This window comes from Halichoeres trimaculatus, unplaced genomic scaffold, assembly GCF_033239565.1.
Source record: "Halichoeres trimaculatus isolate MK-OKI-2021-1 unplaced genomic scaffold, fHalTri1.1 fHalTri1_scaffold_16, whole genome shotgun sequence".
NCBI lineage: Eukaryota > Metazoa > Chordata > Actinopteri > Labriformes > Labridae > Halichoeres > Halichoeres trimaculatus.
In genome coordinates, this window is record NW_027437194.1 from 18,816,688 (window position 1) to 18,835,648 (window position 18,961).

General features: G+C 42.5%; 1 protein-coding gene across 3 annotated transcripts in view; it reads left to right on the forward strand.

Annotated features, from left to right (window-relative positions):
• The window catches only part of prag1 (PEAK1 related, kinase-activating pseudokinase 1), a 73,012-nt gene that overhangs the window by 39,161 nt on the left and 14,890 nt on the right, over positions 1 to 18,961 (forward strand). For 2 of the 3 annotated variants that reach the window (XM_074690321.1, XM_074690319.1), the window contains 2 exons: positions 15,246 to 15,579; positions 15,669 to 17,395. In XM_074690321.1, the coding sequence (XP_074546422.1) occupies positions 15,322 to 15,579; positions 15,669 to 17,395 (1,985 nt within the window). In that variant the 5' untranslated portion in view covers positions 15,246 to 15,321. Of the gene's footprint in view, positions 1 to 11,418; positions 11,675 to 15,245; positions 15,580 to 15,668; positions 17,396 to 18,961 lie in introns of those variants that run through there. The other variant, XM_074690318.1, reaches the window with a different exon arrangement.

An 18,961-nucleotide genomic window follows, 5' to 3' on the forward strand; every position in this document is an offset into this window, starting at 1 on the left:
ACACGTGGCTTTAAGTGGAGAAGTGAAACGAGCTGTTTCCCACAATAGAGCTAATTAGAGCACTGCTTCTAAACGCATTACGTTGAGGGCTTGAGAGTGACAGAAGCGTGGTCACGAATCTCACAACTCCATGGAAACTTCATCATTCACACCTCTTTCATCCCCGGAAACTGCTAAAAATAGCAAAAAATTACTGCGAATAAGTAAGAATACACTGAAATGTAAATTAAAATAAACCTCTTTGATAGAAACCAGACTGAAAAGAGGGGACATGGATGTGAAGACCTTTTCTCAACGCTGTGTGGGTGAGGCTAATCACATTTTGATTGACAGCTCCCAGGCTTTGCTCACAACAATGGTGCTGGAGACAATCGGTGCAGTGTTGTACTTAATTTTAATCTTAGAGACGTCAGACTCAAAGGAGGAGATGTCCTGCTAACAGACTCTCTGATGGTTCACTGAATGAGGAGTTCATTTCCATTGCAAGCGGTTAGCATGTGCCTGCAGTTTTAGCCAAAGTGTCTCTTTTTTTGTACACCTATGAATCCAATGTTAAAGCCCTGTTTCCACCAAGCAGTCCGGTCTAGATCAGTACGGTTTGGTACAGGTTGGCTTGGTTGAGCTTGGTCCTTTTTGTGTTTCCACAGCCAACCTTGCCTCCTCTCGGTAGGCGACGTGTCGACAGCCGCATCAGTAACATAATAGCCTGACGCCATAGCAGCACGACACAGTGTACCCTGCAAATAAATCCAACAAAGAAGAAAAAGGCAACACAGTTCACAAAGAAGACATCAAGCATTTCATCCTCTTTGTGATCGGCATGTTGCTCTTTGATACAAAGTGCAATCAAGCTTTGTTTCAGAGAAATGTAGACGCTGTCGCATGATGAGTGACGATCCTTTTGACCAATCAACAGTCCGTAGTGCCGTAGCTCCACCTTCTGAGTTGGATCGGTTTTTATAACAGAAATTGGGACGGCTCGTCTCGGTTAAGGGTCTGTTGGATTAGTCTGCGGAAACACCGTAGAATGTGTGCTGTACCGAGATGACCAGAATTGAACCGCTTGGTGGAAACGAGGCTAAAGTGATGGCTGTGTTAGCTCCTGCTGTTAGGACACAGGAAAACTCTAAAAGCTAATACACCCCACCAATAAAAATACACTGAGCAAAAGAAATAAATATGCAACACTTTTGTTTTTGCACCCATTTTTCATGAGCTGAACTCAAAGATCTGAGACTGTTAAGGAAAGACCTTTTTCTCTTAAACATTGTTCAAGTGTTGCTTGAATGAGGGAGGCATTGCATCTTGAGCGTGGAGAAGCCTCCTTGCCTCAAACTCTACGTCTCTCTTTTGCACCTTGGTGTTCACCTCTGACACCAGTTTGAGAAGAGACCTGACACCCTAATCAAATCTGTCCAAATGAAAACCTGGTTTCTCTGCTGAAGGCTGAGGAATTTTGCTAGAAGAGCCACCTTGGCTCTAAAGGGCTGCATGTGCCAGTGCATCTCCAATGGTTTGGTCATGAATTGTTGTACAAACACAATTAGTCTTCCAGGCTCAATGCTCACTACAAATTTTTAGTCTTTGATGTTTTATTTCCTCCTTTTATCATTTGATGTTTTGTCAGACCCTTATTGGCTCCAAGAAAAGAATCTTGTTCTTTCGCCTTGACCCTCACATCAGAGGTGACAACACCAAAGGAGCAGCTCCAGCTCTCAGTCTGGTGTTGAGGTGAAAGGTCAGTGCTCTGTCCTACATACTGAAAATAACTATTCAAAGTAAGACAAGGCGGCTTTACAAAGGTCAATGTGTTTGTATTTAAGTACAAAAATGAGGCTCTTGAGGGTTTCATTGATGAGTTAACACTGTTTAAGTGACAGGTGGATTTCTTAATAAGTGGAGGTTGTATGTATGTGTGAGTGTGGGAGAACGAGACGGGGACAGAGTGCACATCCAGCCCGTCAGAGTCGCACTGAGTGGGAGGAATGTCAGCGACTGACTGTAATCTCAGCTCTGAGGAAGATCAATCATGTGAGAAACCTGCGAGGCAGACAGGAGGAGACTGCAGTCACACAGCGGTGTGAGATTTCTGAGATTTCATATTTGGAGAGAGAGTTAAAGACGACAGACTCATAAACAGAATTCCTTCGTCATTTTAAAATTACAAGTAATCTGCAGAACTTTCCTCAGCAGCTTTTAATTTAGCATTCCAACAGACTAAAATAACTCTACTTTACCTTCTCTGTCCTGTGTTCACTTTTACCCTGTTCAAAGGTTGGTGCACCATTTTTAGCTAATGTTGGCGTGTTGCCTCAGGAAGGCAGAGTAGTTTGACCTGACTTTGTAATGAAGCTGTCGGAGCCTGGCTTGAATTAAAAGGGTTTTTATTTTCACTGGAAGACTGGAGGGGACATTAGACTCAGCAGCAAAGCAGGTTTATAGAATCCTTCGATAAGTGTTTTAACTTAATGATTCACCTCAAATATGAATACAAGCTTGAAGCTTTTGCAGGTGCTAAGTTTTCATTTTGATATGCACTGTATTCATACGTGTTTAAACTCCAAACTATAAACACGTTTGCTTGTCAACAAGTGAAGCAGGCATCTGCTTGGGCCCCCAGGCCAGTAGAGGCTCCTGACACACTGTATGTGCTCTGATGTGTCACATGTGAATTATCCCTGTTTCTCTATAGAAGAGGCTTAAAAATAAAAAAGGAGTCTGAATGAAAGTGATATAGGAAAGATGAAAAAGGAGAACAGAGAACAGTAATAATGACTAAATGAATCAGTAAATGACTGCCTGTTGCTTTTCTAGCCCATGGGGGGAGTAATGCATAAATAACAGAATTATATCATGGTGTTTCTGCTTTGACAGTTATAATAGCTCACAGATCAGTCAAGTGTGTCAACCCCTAATAGTAGTGACCGGGTTGAGAGCAGGGAAACACCACTGCACGTGCTGCTGAGAATCAGTTTCTCAGCAGATATCTGCCTTGACGGTTGCATTTTTCAATCTTACTTTATTACCTCCGCCAAGGAGGTTTATGTTTTTTGGGAGAGTTTGTCTGTCTATCTGTTTGTCTTTGAACAACATAACTCAAAAACTAACAAACAGATTTTCATGAAATTTTCAGGAAATGTTCAAAATGGGATAAGGGAGAAATACTTAAATTTTGGTGGTGATCTGGATCACCATCTGGATCTAGGATATTTTTAAATAATTCTTTATCATTGTGAGATAGGGCTGTTTTCACCATATGTGTATATAACTCCACCATAAATGGTCGGATTGCTTTGCAAAACAATACAAGACAAGGTCATCATAATTTCTGACAGATGTTAAAGTACGATCCAGACCCTGGCAATATTCTGGATACTAAGATCTGGAATATGAAATATGTACTGGGTCATAATAATTTTCAACGCTGTCAGGTAACAAATTATCGTACAAACCTGCAACTAACACCAAATTGTAGCAGACAGTCTGCTGAAAGAGAGTATAACATTAAAGTAGGACTTCAGTGTTGCATCACAATCACAATATGAATGGTGGAGGTCTGCGCTCTCTAAGTGCTTTTCTAGTTCAAACAGTGCAATGCCGGTTCATTTTGGTAGACTTCCAGCTTGTCCATCACATTAAATAGCAAACAGCAGGAAAATAAATGTCAGGGAACTTTTTCTTTCAGTGATGTCTTGAACAAGCTTCTCTTGTCTCTCAGCTGTCCCTTGATACCAGATGTTAAGGAGCTAGTTTTCTGCAGTATTAGGTGTTGTGTGAACATCAGCAAACTCTGCTTCTTCGCAAAGAAAATCGTCTCCATTATGGGATGATATAGGGAAAATATGTCAGGATCTTTTCATGGCAGGATCAGGATCTGGATTTAATCAGAATTGTTTTTCATATTCAGACTATTTTTCAAACAACATTTAGCCTCAAATATTTCTTAATCTGCATTTTGGACTGTTTTTCTGCACTGTCTAATTTTAATCTAGTCTTGTGTCCTCTGATGTGTTCAGCTATTAACTTAACTCAATGGTTTTCTCTAACTTGGTCGTGTGACCTGTTTTTGAGAGAAAGAAGGAGATGATGGAGAGATACAGATTAAGTGAGAAAGAGAAGAAGAGACAGCCCCCTCTGAGAATGTGGGACTTTGGCTAACTTGAAAAAATGTCCTGAGTCCCCCCCCCATGAACCCCTGAACCTCCACACTCCCCGTGCCCTGCTATGATAGCTGAGGCCTGGTCTGACCTGGGCATCTGTGGAGTGCTAATGCATCTGGCAGATGGTGTGTGGGTGTTGGCGTGTGTGTGTGTGTGTGGGTGTTGGCGTGTGTGTGTGTGTGTGTGCGCATCTGTGAAAAAACTACGCTAACATTCGTGTTTGTGTTTATGTGTGTTAAGCATTCAAGCAAAGCAGCCGTCACATCCCAGGACAAACAGGTCAATGGTGTGCACTAGGTATTAGCGAGGTACATGTGTGAGCCAGATTAACAGCCAATCACAAATCGAGCAGCTGCTACGTCTCTAACTCACTGCCTCAGACATGTGTGCCTGATAAGAAAAATCCAACAGCTTTGACCCTGTGGACTGGAGTGAGATTTTATCATCTGAGTTGACACTTTAACAAGAAAAATTATGTAAAGTGTTTGAAGATTCTTGTCATCATTATGTTTGGGTGATACAGTAAAACAGAAAATCTGGTTCCTCAGCAGGTGTGAGATCTCAAATGTAACCATCTGTACTACAAGTCCTCTTTTATCAGGAACAAAACAGGCCTTGCCAAATTTCCCTTCAGTTGTATTTATTTTATTTTAGTTATTTCTGATTCCCCTTATCACTGCTGTGGTGTTGGAGTGATTTGGTGTCAGAGAAGTTGATTGCAAGTATGTTTGCACATTCGCATTTCCACATCAAGGAGCTCCAATGGCTGTGTTTGAATATCGGCTAACACTGGCTGTGTCCAAAGTTGAAAAAGTTTGTCTTCTGAAACTATTAAACTCAGCATTGATTTTAAACTGTTTCATTATTTAGAAGCAATGCAAAATCAACCCCCTTAGTGTCTTTGTTGATGTTCCCAGCAGCTGTTGGCTAAGCTAGGCTAATTACCCTCTTGCTCTTACCACATGCTTGATGCTCTGTGTCTACATGGTGCTAACCCCAAGTCCTTTCAAGTCTCTAACGTGTTGTGATCGTTCCTATTCTTCAAACAAGGTGATAATTTCAGAAGAAAAACAAGAATTTAAACTTGGTAGTTTTACATTTACAAGCCAACTCTTAATGTAAACGCCATAGACAGGTAGAATTTAAAAGAAATGGGTTGTTGAAGTATATGTTTTGTTTCCTTCACCGATTCACATGTAATGGTTTTATTTTGACATAGTATTGTTTCTTATCATCACTGTGCTTATTCACAATTATAATTTTAACATTTAGAGCTTAGGAACATTTTTGAAACAGGATTTACATACAGTGTCTTATAATAACATAAGTAATCCTGGTAAATTAAGGTGAGATCACATCGGAATCTCTATAAACAAATGATGATGTGTCCCATTGATGTTGAAATTAAGCGTGAGGGTTTTGTGTGTGTGTGTGTGTGTGTATGTGTGTGTGTTTGCGTGTGTGTGTGTGTGTGTCATAATCACAGGGGGCAGCCTGTAGGGACAGGTACAGGAATGCACCCATGGAGGCAGCGGAGAAACATCGTCATCGGAGACTGTGTAGGTGATGGAAAGCATACAGTGGAGTGGGGTTTGTGTGTGTGTGTGTGTGTGTGTGTGTGTGTGTGTGTGTGTGTGTGTGTGTGTGTGTGTGTGTGTGTGTGTGTGTGTGTGTGTGTGTGTGTGTGTGTGTGTGTGGGTGTGTGTGTGTGTGTGTGTGTGTGTGTGTGTGTGTGTGTGTGGCATGTTATTTAACTTTGTGTGTTTGTGTGAGGTGCGGCTCTGCCTTGCGTTATCTCTGCATTCCTTACCACAAAACCTCCTCACACACAACTGCTATGGCAACCAAGAATGGAAAAGGCACTGAATCTGACACCCCAACTCTCCCTTTGACAGACACACACACATACGCACACACACACACACACACACACACACAATTAATTCCTGGTGCCTGGCTCTCAGAGGCATACAGTTACATGAGGGGGCTAGCTTTGAATGTTCAGGTTTTAAGAGCGACAACCTGGGGAGAAAAAAGTGAGTCCTGAGGGAATAAGTCTTCAATCTGGCTTTTTGTAGTGCTTCCGACAGGCAGTATACAGCAAACAGAAATGTGCTCCTTTTATCTTTCATGTCAAGCACCTGCTGTAAAATCTCCAAATTCCCCTTGAACTTCAATATGTTTTCAGTCCATTTTAACACAATCTGACAGAAGCATTGAGTTACAAATGGGTAGTGTAAAGTCTCCTGAGACTGACTTCTCTTCACAGTCAGGCCACATGCAAACAAAGCCCTTTTGGTGTCGTGACAGGATATCTTTTATGGGGCCTCCTGTGGTAAAAGGGAAGTGTCACACAGAAAAAGTCAGAAACCTGAGCTGCACCACAAGCTGGTTTGTCAATTAGCCCAAACAAACACTGCGAGGGCCAAACTCTGAACTTCTGCTTTTGGGGAAGAGAGTTTATAGCTAGCAAGAACAATGCTTACAAAGACAGTTTACAAGAGTATCATATCAAAGCCTACACAGTAACTGCTTTTAAGTTACCTTAACAGTATTGTATTGTAATTTCTGCCGTAACTCATTGGGAAAGGTCCATTCTGTATATTACATACAGCACTGATGAGTATTTAATCTTATGTTAGAAATAATCTTCCCTCTTTTTTGGCTTTACATCACAATTATTCTCCCACATACAAACTAGCTGTCCTTGTTTGTGGTCATACAGATTTGTTTTGTTTTATGATATCTCTGTCATTTTTGATTGATTTACTTAATGTTAGATTATAATGTTAATGCTTCTGATGTTACTGTTGTTATTTTGTTGCGTAATGTCCCCATGAGGAATAATAAACAATAACTGAATCATGGTATTATAACTGGATTGATTTTCTGTTTGACATGCTAAGTGCCACCCTGTTGGCTATAGCTGCCTTTTGCAGCAGCTCTCTCTTCTTTTTTCGTTTCTTGTAAATTTTTTGTCTCTTTTTCATAATCTTTGTATTTGGAGTGGATCATTACTTTGATTGGCTCATTTGTTGGTCACAGATACCAAACTTTTTGTGGCTTCAGCGAAATTTTAACTATTTTTGCTCCTATGTTTGTCTGGAGATCCTACATGTAACCATGGCTGCATTGTTTACATGTGAACTCAGCTGTTAGCAGCCTGTAGCATGTCAATGCTAACTGGTGTAAGGCCTGATGTCTTCCCACAAGGTGAGGAGAGGGGGGTGGGGATGATGTGCTGGTTCTCAGGTGTGAGCTAAGAAGTGACGACATGGACCTGTCCTTCCATCCATCATTATTGGGAACGTACGATCTGTCTCCAATAAGATGGACGAGCTAATTGTGCTAACCCAGCAACAGAGGTAATAATGAAAAATATTAATGAAAAAAAATACTCCTGCTCAACCTGTTAGGACTCTAATATGCACAACCACCTCCTCATTTCACAACATCCCTTACTTTAACATAGAGGGTTGTTAGTTAAATTATAAAGCCAGTATAGACCACAAACTATATGGGGTCACTTTTTAGCTCCTCAGCACAAGCTTGACTAACACTAAACACCTGAAGCTGGGTGTTTAAGCTGATAAGTGCTGTAACTCTCTTAAGACATTCATTGCCTTTTGTTCAATTGAGTTCCTAGGTTAAAACTTTGGATGTGATTGATGTGTCATTACTTAGTGTGTTTTGTCTTTGTCTTGGACACCATGGACACCTTTGTAGTTTTGTTGTTGTCAGACTTTGCACCAACATTCTTGAAAGTTATTTAACATCCTTGATGTTGAAGCACTAGTATCTTTATGACCTCTGCCTCTTAAAAGAGCCAAACACTTAATTTTAGAGAGCACAAAGGATCAGGTAAAATCATGAAGTCAACTTTGAAATGTAGCTTAATGAAAAATCCCATCTGTGAGTAAAAAACTGCACTCTCTACACAGTCAATTTCACTTAAAGTCTGAGATATTCACTTTCCTGAGCCAACAGAGCATCCTCAGCACTTTAATATGACTCTGCTTATCCTAAGTGACAGTGGGCTCAGTGGGAGAGATAGCGTTGCTCCTATCTTGCCTGAGTAATGCTTTAAATGAAGTCAATTTTTGCTACTTTGCATGAAAACCCGCCTCTCTCCTCTCTGAATTTAATTTGAGATGATTGTCCCTTTAAAAATTCATCCATTCTGAGGAGGAAAAACGTGCAGGTAGAGCAGTGAGTGATGCAGGTGGATGCATAGATACTAACCGTGAATCCATCACTTTTCGCCACACTGCAGGGGAATCAGGAGAGATGCAAACACTATACATCATACCGAGCTGTCGGAGTACAGCTCATATTTCAGCATCTTGACGTTGTATCTGTGGCCGGCTGGTTTATGATTGGCTCTCCTCCAACAGCATCCTCACATTGCAGTGTGCAGCCTCTCCCTCAAACTCAGAGCAGTCTGCAGAATGTCAACAAACTGCTAATTCATCAGTGGGCACGGCGTGGCAGAGGCTCTCACGGCCGGCCAGATTAACAGTGAGTGGCTGTGATGCCCTTCATAATTTAAGGGAGGCTTATAAAAGATGAGCAGCTGAAAATGTTTTATGGGACACGGTGTACACAGGATGACAACTTCAGCCTCGTGCCAGCACTAGAAAGTGCTGCACATGTTTGTGGCTGCAGTATATTTCAGCAAATGACCTCTTTAATTCACCTACAATAATGTGATTTCAATTTCGATGCTCACACCGTGTTTTAGCAGCACAATTCAGACTCTAGACACACAATTTATCACAGCGTGTCAAGGGAAAGATATGACAGCCCCTCCTGTGAGTGTGCAGTGTGACTCTACATACAAATATAGGCATGCACATCACTATTAGGACAGGATATGAGGCTTCCTCCATCAGTGCTGTAGCTTCTCAAGCAAACTGAGAGAGAAAAAGTGCCATTCTGTGCATGCAGCAACTTTTATTCATCTACTACCTAATAACAAGCCTGCGTATTATTATGGGATATGCTACATCCTGCACAATGAGATTTAAAATTTGCATCATTACTCCAGCAAAATGTTTCTCTATGCTACTCTCCAGTATTTTTATGCAAAGCACAAGCCGTTCAAATCACCCCATTAGCAGAATTATTACACACTCTGAGCTGCCAAAAATAGATGCGAGGCAACAAACTCTTAATCCTCTTGATGAAATTGTGACTCTTTCCAGATTCAACAGGTGGTCTTGTAAAAAGATATCACTTTTCCTGGATCCAGTCTGTGCCACGCCACTTATGCTGATTGTCTCAGCTCGGCTATAAATCTTTGTGAGAGGTTCAGGAAACCGGTTGGTTCTGTGTCCAATCAATTCATATGCATGGATGTATACTTTAGGAAGACGTATAGCAGAGTGATAGGGTCCTGAGGAAGGAAGAGTTGGCTACCTGATCTGAGGGTTTTACAGACTCTGTAATTAAACATCTCTGTAGGCCCTCTTTATCTATGATAGTGAAGAAATGTTAAATGGGCTGAAAACAGTCTTGATTCCAGGGGTGCTGTGTTTAAATAACTCAAGAAGCCAACAGATAACACCTTGTTCTCGTGTTATTCCTCAGTAAGACACAAGAAGAGACTCTCAGTCAAAAGGTTAATCTCAATGGATGACTGCCTTTATCCAGCACAGCGGCTGTTTGTCGCTCTGCCTCTCCTTTTGCTGCCTCTAATGGAAACCAGCAGGGGGTCCCGCCCGGCTCAGTAGCAGGGCCAATGTTTTTCTACTTCTCCTGTCACCCCAGGCATGATGAACAGGAGCAGGAGCAGTCCAGGGGGTAGCAGTGGGGAAGGAGCTGCAAAAAGCAGGAAGGCCTGTGTATGTCTAATGTTAGCCAAATCAAAGGGTCTGTGATCAAGACTGAGGGCTTTTAGAATATATCTGAACAGCTTAAAAAGGGGGTTTCTGTCTTTTCTGCATTCCCTCCAAAGCATATCCAGTAATGTCTCATGAACACTACATTTGGACTATGAATATTTTACTTTTATAAAGCTAAAGCTCTGTACATTCTGCAAAAACTCAAGACTGCTTGTTCAAATAAATGTGTTTATTGTGATGTGAAAATGTGCCTTGTGAATATCCACAGCTTAAAAGCGCATTAAAAGAAACACTACAAAGTGGTGCAAAAAAAGACATAAACTGTGCAATAAAATAGGCAAAAATGCAGGATAAGAAATATATGGGGCTAAAAATGTTGTTTGCAGGTCAAACTAATCTGAAATAAAAAAAAATCCTGATAAAATCCAGATCCTGATCCAGCCATAAAAACATCCGGACATATTCTCCCCATATCGCCCCCTAATGGAGAACATTATCCTTAACCATAGACTGTATAAAACATGGACGCACTCTCCTCGATGTCACCCATCTGTTTTTGAAACGAAAAATGAAGCACATCGGCTTTTGCTGCCAAATTGGTTGTGGCAAGGGGTTTGCGTTCAGCTAGAGGGGGCCTGTCGGTTACGTGACCCTGAGCTGTGCCTCTGATTGGGCGAGCTTGTGATCGTAATATCCTCTGAACTGCTAAGTTTAAAAAAATATATATCCCCTGTGCAGTGTGTGCTGATAGTAAAATCAGAGACTCAGACAGGAGCCGTTTTTTGAACCAGGCTGTAAATAGGTTAATTTCTGCTTTGAAAACATCTTGTTTTTGTTTGGCTTGGTGTGTATGTGACTGATACTTCCAGAGCCAGCTTCAAGCAGACACTCAAGAAACAGCAGATTTTAGCACTTCCGCATTGTCTCATATTCTTGGACCAGAGATTGCCACTTGTGTGTAACACTGCAGAAAAAAATCTGTTTTTTTTTTAACTCCCCCAAGCAGCCAGAAGTAAAACAGGGCTGTTTTTTTATTCCCAGTTTTATGAACAATGAATTTTGCTTTTGCGTCTTCTGCAACATAAGCAACATTCATTGTTTCAGGCGATAAAAATAGAGGATAAATAGAAAGTATTTATTCTATACGAGGTTTGAAGTGTACAGCTGAAATTTGTGGTACTAGGTGGTATTCAGTGAAGCAAATTTAGATATCCAAACCTGTATGTTGTTGGAAAAAAAAACATGGGGGAACATCTCTAATGACAGCTTGTAAGGACAAAAGCCTTAATGAAAATGTGTGACTCTGGCCACTGTCCAGACTGCATGCCTGGGTAGGAGCTCCTCCCACCTCCCTCCCTGTGCTCTCCCCACGCCGCCGCCGCCGCTGCTGCTTCTGCTGCTGCAGAGGACTCCTCCTGCTCCGCCTCAGCTCAGCACTCCACCTCTGCACAGTGCAACAGCAGCAACAGAAGCAGCATGCCCGGCTGGAGCTGAAGCTGAAGCGAGCCTGCTGCAGGAGCTGTCTTCCCCCGGTGTATTAACCTGTCGGGTGCTGGATACGTGAAGGAAAACGGATATCTGTATGTGCGAGATTTACACAGCTGTGTAGTTGTGTGTATCCTCTGTTTTTGGAGGGTTTTTTGTGTTGCCAGGGAAGGAAAGTCCGAGCAGGTGAGCTTGCAGTAGATAACCTTGGCTACTCTCGCATGGTTATAGTAATGCAGCTGTGACGTTTTCTAAATTTCCTTTTCAATACTCCACTCTCATTTTGTAAGCAGCTAATAATGAGATAAGTTGCTGTAGTTTTTTCCCTTGAAAAGCTTTTTTTTCGAACAGGTGAAAAAAAACAAAATCCATTGTTGCCAGTTGTGCGCGTGGACATTCGAATATATTTGATACATTAACCGATTAACCGACCATGAAAGTATTCAACCGAATTCCAGTTACTTCAACCTCAAAAACAGATGCTCAAACCGAAACACGTGTGTGGTGTTGAAGGTGTATCAAAACAGGTGCTTCTCGGCTACTCAATTTAATGGATTTTAAGGTGAAAGTTTGGCGTTAATACCCGAAAAGTGAACACTTTTTGGCGGAAATCCCTCGAAAAAACAGGTTGACCCCCCCTGAATGAATGAGCTGGGAGTGAGGCAGCCGTGACAAATGCTGCTCGTAAAGAATTCGGTGACTAAACACAGATTTGACCTGGTTATTAGACCGTAGTAGCCGCTTTTTAGTCCGGTTATTATTTTCTTATGAATGACTGACTTCATTGTTTGTAGCTTTTTGTGGTGGGTGAGCATTTATTTTGGTGAAACACTGCAACTATGAGGGGAAAAAGTCGGTTCAATCATGTATAAGAAAATGTTTCAGTAAACACAGTGAACATGAAACGACCTTTACTTCACCAAAGCAGCCAGTGGTGTGTTTAGGGGGTCAAACGTGACTGCTGTAGCTTCTGCTTTAGGGAGTGTAGTTTTACCAGCTGTTTAAAGTTGATAAGCCCTCTAACCTTTACCTTAATTACTCCTGTGGGCTATTTAAAATGTTGCCATCCTGTCTGATTGTCTGTTGCCGGACCAGTGTATTTCAACATGTTAGCTTCAAGACGTGAGACGTATTCATGGGAACAGTTTCAGCCTCCATGCTCAAAACAAAAGTAGGTTTTCAGTATTTAATTTTCTAATTTGCATCAAATGTGACTTTTGAGACATCTAGTGGCCAGGCGTTTGAGTGATGTGCTGTATATGGGCAGAGATCAATGGGATTTCATTTGTGATGTTAAAATAGTCATATTGTATGTATTTGCCTGTTCTTAACACAATTTGAAATAGGCTTTGGGCGACCTGGCCAGTCCATTTAGGGCAAGGTCCTTAAGAAAAAAACTTCTGGGATTTATTTTGTTGTAATTACAACAAAAAAGTTGTCTTGAACAAAGAAAAGTAGAGTAAAAAAAGACAATAACATCTCCTTGTATTAACTTCTAAAATAAGTGTATGCTTTAATAAGAGTCACATCCTTATGACAGTTGGTTATAGTGATCATGGGTAATAGAGTCTTTACCTGGAAGCTTTTCCTCACAGTGCCTTTTATTTGGCTTTGACTGTAAATTCAACATCCAGTCTCAAGTTTTATTTCGAAAAGCAGTTTTTTGGCACTCTCATATGGATAGATTTCTAGCATGAGCGTGTGTGTTCTTACAAGTGAGAAATATTGGACCTTGAGCTTGAGAAGGTGTGGGGAATGTGGACAGGAGGGTCTATGTCTGTTCAAAAGAAAAATGTTGTGAAGATGTAAACAAGAGCGAGAAGAAACTGTCCAGAAAAATGTTTAGAAATTTTATCTGAGCCTCAGCCTTTTTTGTGTTTAGTCTTCTTTGACTCCCTGCTGTGAAACAGCAACAACAAAGTGTCTCCTGAACTCGATCTGGCTACTCATTGTCATCGCTCAGCTGAACCCCTCAAGACATACTCCTGTGTCAGTCAGTCTCTTTCTCTCTAACAGGAGGCCTGGTAGTCAAATGATCTGTGTGTCTCTGATCAGTCATCACTTCGTATGACTCATGCACAGTGCCATAAGATGTTAAGCAAGACTTGGTTTCCTCTGTTGTCGCAGGAACGGTTAAACAAACAGTGAGCTAGTCGGGTGCTTTCCTGCCTTAACTGAGTCAGACAGAACAAAGAAAAATGTAAACATGCATTATCTTTACCAACAGGAAATCTCTTCATGCTTAAGGGATTAGTGGATCGTGAGGGTGTTATACTGGAGCCTTGAGTTACCAGAAGGTTCAGAAGTCTTTTGCACTCTTTATCTTTGGTCAATAAATGTTGGTATTTTGGACATATCAAAGATCACTGAGGCTTAAAGAGAGTCTAATGTTACAGGAAAGCTTAGTCGACACTTAAGCACACCCAGACCCCCTTGATTGTCCCATGGGAGTACTTATTTACCCTCTTAAACTGTACCTTTTTTCTCATTCTGCAGATAATGAGTGTAGATGCTGGGTTAATGTTGCTCTCTGTCTTTGCAGCACCTTGTTGAAAGGCAATTAAAGCTGTGTAAAGACCATAAAGAGGGACACCCAGATGCAAGGAAGCATGGGATCTCTGTGAAATGGTGTTGATCTTCTCACTGTCAGTCCAGTTAAACAGGACACACAGGAGAAAGAGGAAGGAGGTGTGTGGGGGTCAGTTTGTTTGTGAGAGAAGGACACATGTGGAGTGGGAGGTTTCTGTGTGTGTGTGTGGAGGGGGGAAGGGAGGTTGTCGTGGGTGTGAGATTCACCCTTGTAAGACTTGCGCCTGTAGACATTCCTGACATTCCGACCTCCAGGATGCTTGAGGCTCCTCCATCTTCTTCTAGCATGTCGGGGGCTGCGGAGGACCCTGGAGGGCTTTTATGTCACAGGGCTCGCACCGTCAGGGCCTTTGGTTGAACAGAAACCACATACCCTCTAATTTAGGAGGCCATGGGAACAAGTAGCTCAGACGGCTGCAGGTCTTCTTACGTTGCATCCACAGATGACACTTTAACCTTAACTGTGGTCTCCTGTGAGTATAAAGGCACTTGCCAGCTTTGACACCTGCAACACTGTCTTAAAAACTCCATGCAGATTTTTTCTCATCAAATCTTTGTAATTTTTTGGAATTGTACACCTCCCAAAATAGGCGCATTAATAATGGAGAATTAAAGCTTGACAAAACAGTTACTTGATTTGTATTGTGATAAATATTGATACCAACTGACATTAAAGAAATTACCGTGATAGCATTTTTCTCATATCGCCCAACCCTATAAGTAGTTCTTCAATACCAACAGGATTTTTGTTTTAACTGTAAACCTCAGCAGTGGTATGCAGTCCTAAAAATGTTGGACTGGTGTATCCGTAGTCACTGTTACCTGATCTACTCTCGGTGTCTGTATTAGACCATATCCGTGTATCCCCAAATACCTGTACACTATTTTCCAAATCTTTAATTGTTAGTCTCATCTTTCAAACCTTTTTTTTTTTGCTCTGAAAAAATCCCAAGTGTTGGGCAAATTAAGTGCCTAGGTGGACTTTTTCAAGAAGCCACAGCACTTATGTCATGTGAACAGCTTGTCTCAGTGACAAAGACATGCCGGGTTATTATTGTGATTCAGCCTTTGCACACAAAGCATCCACTTCCTCCTAACAATGTTCCTTTCTCTTCTCTCCTTCCCTTTTCATTATCATCCTGTGACATTTGAATCTTCGCTGATCCAGCCATGACAGCTCATCCCTTGTCCCCCCGATCCATCAACATCCTCTTCTGACCGAACCCTGATTTAGCAGTCCAAAGATGTCAGCGTGCAGCGACTTTGCAGAACACGTGTGGAAACCCGGCTCTTGTAAGAACTGCTTCCACCCGCTCAGCGCGCACCACAAAGCTGTTGCCGGCTTGGGTGGCAGCGCACCAGCCGCTTGTTTGAAGAGCAGCTTGGGAGGTGATGAAGAAGGTGGAGTGACGTCACCTTCGCCCTACAGCAAGCCAACCATCGCTGTCAAGCCCACGATGATGAATGAGTCGATAACCGATGTTAACATGAATGTTGAGCAGGTGATTCTCGTACATTTTCCAAACACTAGATTTCATTTCTAGTTTGACAATATATCTGTTCTTTAACTTGTTCTGTTTTTGTGTTTTAGGAGAACACGAAGAGCCCAGCTGAGCGATTGGGCCTGACAAAGCTTTTGGACTTATCATCTCTTTACATTGACAACAACGGCTGCAACAAAGCCCACAGAGATGCAGTTCTTAAGAGCCCTGAATCAAAGAAAGACTACAACAACTGCTTCTCTTTTGCTTCCTTATCCCCCAACATCCTGCCCAAAGACTCCATGATCATCAGCAACATCTTTGTCACCCAGGAGGAGGGTAAAAGTTCCCAGAATGTGAAGAAGAACGCCAGTGGAGACAAGCAGAAAACAACCACAACAAGAACCAAGAGCACTTATAATGGAATTGGTGTTTCTGCCAAGGTAAATCATCAGGAGTCCAATGAGGCGTCAATAGAGGTAACTTTTCCTCTGGATATTGTCTCGTCCAATCCGGCCACAGTTCATATAAATGGTATCAGCAGTGGGAGTGCTGCTACTGTTACAAATAAGACATCCAGCACTTCACCAAACAAAGCCCTAAGTGTGGACACTACGAGCAACGATCATCCACCTCCACCAACCCTCCATTCTCCTCCCGTCCTGTCTGAACAGACAAGCCTATCAGACTCAACCTGCTCTTATCGCAGTAGTACAGATTCACTTCCTGGGCCAGAAGGTTTGGGACAGGTCCGGACTGGGAGCCCCAAAAGTCCATCAGTCACAGGAAGCTTTGAGTCCGCCCCAAGTTCTCCTGAGGGAAAATCAAATTCAGAACCCATTTATGCAGAAAGCACCAAGAAAAAGCGCAGGCCGCAAGGAAACGGGGTGCACTCAAATCCAGAGTCTCCCACCCAGACGTCCAAGGGCCCTGAGCTTTCAGGAGAAACTCAACGGGCCACAATCACCGTAATGGCAACCCACACGGAGGAGAACAACAGGACTTTCTACCTGAGCAGTCCAGATTCAGCCATCGGCACCCAGTGCCACTTCAGCCCCACAGCACGCAAAGACCCCAGCAGCCCGGCCTTCAGGTGGCCAAGTCCAAGCCACAGTGCACCATCCTTGACTACAGAGGTCTTCCATACTCCTAATATAAACCCCAAGCCTCAGTCCAGCCCACCCATTCCCCCAAAGAGGACAAGTCGATCCCCCAAACTGGGAACCTCCAGCCTTTCTCCATCCGTGTCCTCTCCAGTTCCTCTTCCTGATCTCCCCAAACTTGGAACCTCCAGCCTGTCTACGTCCGTCTCCTCCCCGATCCCCCTCCCAGAACTCCCCATGCTTTTCCTAGTCTCAGCTCGAGAGGGCCACTTCAAAGTCCACACTGAGACCCACAGCACAGTGGCGCCCGAACGTTGGCACAAGCCGCTCCACCACAACTCCGGTTGGAACTGTCGCATCGAGGAGGAAGAGGAGGAAGAAGAGAAAGAGCGGAAAGAAGGGGAAAAGAAGAAGCTGGCTGCCAAGCCGGGGCAGACAACCGCTCGGGTGACAGGCCTGGTCAATGGTGCCGCTGTCTGGAAGGAGGCCAAGGCCCACAGCAGCAGCCCCCCTCCGTTGACAGAGCCAGGCACGGCCCCCCCAGCTGCCCCCAACAATGGAGCCTGTCAGGGGGATACTGAGGGCACCGGTGCAGAGGAGGAGGGCAAGCAGAACGGGAGCATGCCGGCAAGGCAACCGGTGCATGGCGGCTCATCAGAGGTGCTGGCAGCAGGGAAAGGAGCTGCCAACAATGAGGCCAATCCTCCACCCCCCCCTCCAAAAAAACTGCACAGGTAAGCCTCTCAAAGAAACTTTTGTTATGCTTTCGCAAGTTAATCAACGACTTTCTTGACTGTGAGGAACACATGTCCTGTATCTGAAGATAATCGATGTATGTCGACATTAGTGATGAAACGTTTTCACTCATGTTATTGAGGAAGTGTCTGAATGTCAAGCTGCCAAGTAGCCAGGCCGTAACATCGCTAGATTACAAGAATTCTCATTGGTCGATATAAAACATCTTTTTATGTTAACTGGACAAAAATTACAAGACGCCCTTTATGTGGAAGAAGCCCAGAGCATTTATTATAAACCAACGTTCTTGAGGAAGAGTTGATCCTAAATTCTGTATACAGCAACTGTTAAAAAAAATAAACAAGCTTAGCAATGTGCTTTAATCAAACTGTAAACACGTGAGGTAAGATGACTTGCATTCACTTTATTACCCACTCTAGCACATATTGCATGCATACACCCCAGTCTTGCGTTATATATGCAACTGTACTTCAACCCTGGCATAGAAGTTTCATTATACTCCATAATTTATCAGTTATATAACATACTTAGTTTAACTGTGTTTTGCACTCTGATGGGGCATCTATATTTAGCATTAGAGTACATTATGGAATATAATCTGTATTTAATTACTTCTGTGTTGGAGCACACTCATGCATCTTAGTGCACTCGTCTGTGCCTTCTCCTTTCATACCATCATTATTCTTCCTTGAATCAACCTCCATTCTTGCGCCGTGTAATCATTCAAACTGGCCATAGTTGTCAATGCATGCCTTGTTCTATTCACGCTGGTAATGTGACTTTTTTTCTATTCTAATTAACACACAAAATGGGTCTGTTAAATAGTCTCCTGCTGTGTCACATTGCTGTAAATTTGTTTTGGCTGCAGGACAAAAGATGGAACTGTAAAGAGACACAAAAAAGGAGCTGGTTCCATTGATATTGTCACGCAGGGACACAACTGTCATTACGAATTGTTCGGATGCATCTTTATGTCACTGGATGTTCACTTAATGCTGATGAATTTAGAAGACTAGGCAAATTCAATTGCCTAAAGGCCCTGAGAGGACATTATAAGTGATCTTGAAGTAATCTCAATTTTATACATTTGTCTGTTCATAATCTACTACTTAAAATGAGGTTATCTGCACCAAAATCAATTATTTCTAAATGCTATTCCCCTGTATGTGCTTTAGAGTTGGGTTTTCCCCAGAAGAACATGAATCTATTCACAGCACATAGACCAAAAGTCCACTATACTGGCTGGCAAAATTTAAAAGTGGGTGGCAAGATCTGGGCCGTCCAACCTTTACTGATGAAATAGGACCATTCGTACTAATGGTGAAAAAAAATGATTAGCGGATTTCATGAGCCTGGTTAACGCCCCAACAGAGCATTGAATTTAACCTCACCAGGGGCTAACGGCAGGATTATTGCACCTGTTGGGTTGTTTTAAAGATAGCAGACATCATGCTTACGAGTTACTGTTTAAAGAGGCTGCGAGGAGTTTGAAAGTGATCTTGAAAAAGTCTCCTTTCTAGATATATGCCTGACCATAATCCACA